General features: G+C 49.6%; 1 protein-coding gene across 1 annotated transcript in view; it reads left to right on the top strand.

Moving 5' to 3' along the window:
- tcerg1a (transcription elongation regulator 1a (CA150)) overlaps positions 1-2,500 on the top strand; it is a 39,711-nt gene that overhangs the window by 29,777 nt on the left and 7,434 nt on the right. The window contains exons 14-15 of the mRNA XM_063188602.1: positions 1,001-1,162; positions 1,918-2,100. Coding sequence (XP_063044672.1) covers positions 1,001-1,162; positions 1,918-2,100 — 345 coding nt within the window. The remainder of the gene's footprint in view (positions 1-1,000; positions 1,163-1,917; positions 2,101-2,500) is intronic.

Genomic DNA, 2,500 nt, shown 5'->3' with positions numbered 1-2,500 from the left:
CCTCAGACGAGAGCTCCGGAACCTTGTATGGAACCTCAGGGAAAGACATCACAGACCCCCCCTCAGGGCGGAGCCACCCATCCTCTGGGCTCCAGGACCTCCTGCTTGACAAATTAAGCACTGCTAATAAGCTATGATGCGGTCCGGCAATAGCCGCCACAGCCAATGGGAATGTTGAAATGCTTGCATTCTGCTTTTAACGGACGTACGCTGTCACCTCTGTCACTCACACCGTTCTTGCTGCACAGTCCAGCGATTCTCTTGTTGCTTAATCTCGCTGCTGCGGGGGGGGTGTTCGCCCGGTTATGACTTATGGTCTGTTAGCCTGCTCTGAACTCTGCACTGTGTACTGAGGTTGACGCGCTTTTCGAGGGCGACGTGCAGTTCCAAATCTGCCTGTTACACCTAACATACATGACCGTTGCTGTGAAGGGTGTAGGTTTGGCTTGGAAAGAAGTGGGGACATTACAATGGTGAATTGTCCGGATATGCTGTTTGCTGTTTGCATTATATTTATAGTAAAGTGTTGGGGACAAGCTATGTTCATCTGAAAAGCGGCATGGACTTGTCCCCACCATCCACTCCTAAAACCACATCCATGGTTGCGGTATGTCATCAGAGTTTACCTATCGACAAAATACAATTCATCACAGAGAATACTTCACATTGGTTCGACAGTTTCTCTTGTCAACACTTTCTTTTATACACATGGCGAAGCTGTAAGTTGACTGTGTGTGTGTGTGTGCGCGTGCGGGCGTGCGTGTGTGTGTGTGTGTGTGTGTGTTGGTGCTTGCGGACTTCTTCTCGCTGTGTGAGGAGCAGGGTGTGGAGGTGGGGCACCGCTGACTGTGTGTGTGTGTGTGTGTGTGTGTGTGTGTGTGTGTGTGTGTGTAGGTGCGTGCGGACTTCTTCTTGCTGTGTGAGGAGCAGGGTGTGGAGGTGGGTCACCGCTGACTGTGTGTGTGTGTGTGTGTGTGTGTGTGTGTGTGTGTGTGTGTAGGTGCGTGCGGACTTCTTCTCGTTGTGTGAGGAGCAGGGTGTGGAGGTGGGGCACCGCTGGACAAAGCTGAAGGACAAGATGGAGGAAGACCCGCGCTGCAAAGCCGTCGACACACACGCACGAGAGGAACTATTCAAAGCCTACACCGAGCAGCTCACCAAGGTAGCGGTGTGTGTGTGTGTGTGTGTGTGTGTGTACAAAGTAGTGAACACACACTCGAGAGGAAGCAGCTCGCCATGGTAGGTGTGTGCGTGCGTGCGCGTGTGCGTGCGTGTGACGTGTTTGTGTGTGAGGCAGAGAGAGAGTGAGGTGTGTGTGTGTGTGAGACGCATGAACTCTTCAAGGCATGCACATAGCAGCTGGCCATGGTAGGTGTATGTGTGTGTGTGTGTGTGTGTGTATAGAACAGTGTTTCTCAACCTTTTTTAAGGCGAGGCACCCTTTCAATTCCTGACAAATTTCAAGGCACCCCAAACCAACAAGCCGTAACATGGCATCGCATTCGACACCACACAAACTTAGAAAAGTAACACATTTGGAAACATCACACAACCTACGTTTGAAGTTGCAGCTGACTGGGGCGACCTATATTTACTTTATTGTGTGTAAATGGCAGATGAAAGATTCCACTGACTAGCATTAACTTATCAATTTAGACAAATATGTATTATATTACATAATTTTATTTATCATCCTTTTTTTCCGCGGCACACCTGAAGGGGGCCCGCGGCACCCCAGGGTGCCCCGGCACCCCTGTTGAGAAACACTGGTATAGAACCCCTCGTTAGAGCAGGCACGTGCAGAAGCCAGCATGTGTATGTGTGTTTACATACATGTGTGTTTACGTATCTGTCTCTTGGTGTGTGTGCGTGTGTGTCTGTGTTTACATATCTGTGTATGTGTGTGTGTGTGTGTAGAACCCGTCTTCCGAGCAGGCTCGTGCGGAGGCGCGTGCGGCGCGTGCGGAGGCCAGTCTGCGTGAGAGAGAGCGGGAGGTGCAGAAGGCCCGAAGCCAGCAGAGCAGAGAGATCACACGGGAGAGAGAACAGCACAAGAGGGAGGAGGCCATACAGAGCTTTAAAGCACTCATGTCAGATATGGTGAGAGGAGAACACACACACACACACACACACACACACACACACACACACACACACACACACACATACGGGAGAGGGAACAGCACAAGAGGGAGGAGGCCATACAGAGCTTTAAAGCACTCATGTCAGATATGGTGAGACAGGGTTCCCACACGTCCTGGAAAACCTGGAAAACCTTGAAATTTAGAGATGTGTTTTCAAGTCCTTGAAAGTCCTGGAAATTCACCAAATGTCCTGGAAAAAAATATTTGTCCTGGATTTTTTTTCCTTCAACTTTTTCCCGATTTTGTTTGTGGTATAATTTTTACTCTTCTCCGAGTCTAGACGTGACGATTCAATTTATATCCACCTATTGAATACATTATTGTCCACACACACACACACACACACAGTTTGGTCA

This window comes from Engraulis encrasicolus, chromosome 22, assembly GCF_034702125.1.
Source record: "Engraulis encrasicolus isolate BLACKSEA-1 chromosome 22, IST_EnEncr_1.0, whole genome shotgun sequence".
Lineage (NCBI taxonomy): Eukaryota > Metazoa > Chordata > Actinopteri > Clupeiformes > Engraulidae > Engraulis > Engraulis encrasicolus.
This window is presented reverse-complemented; position numbering and strand designations above follow the sequence as displayed.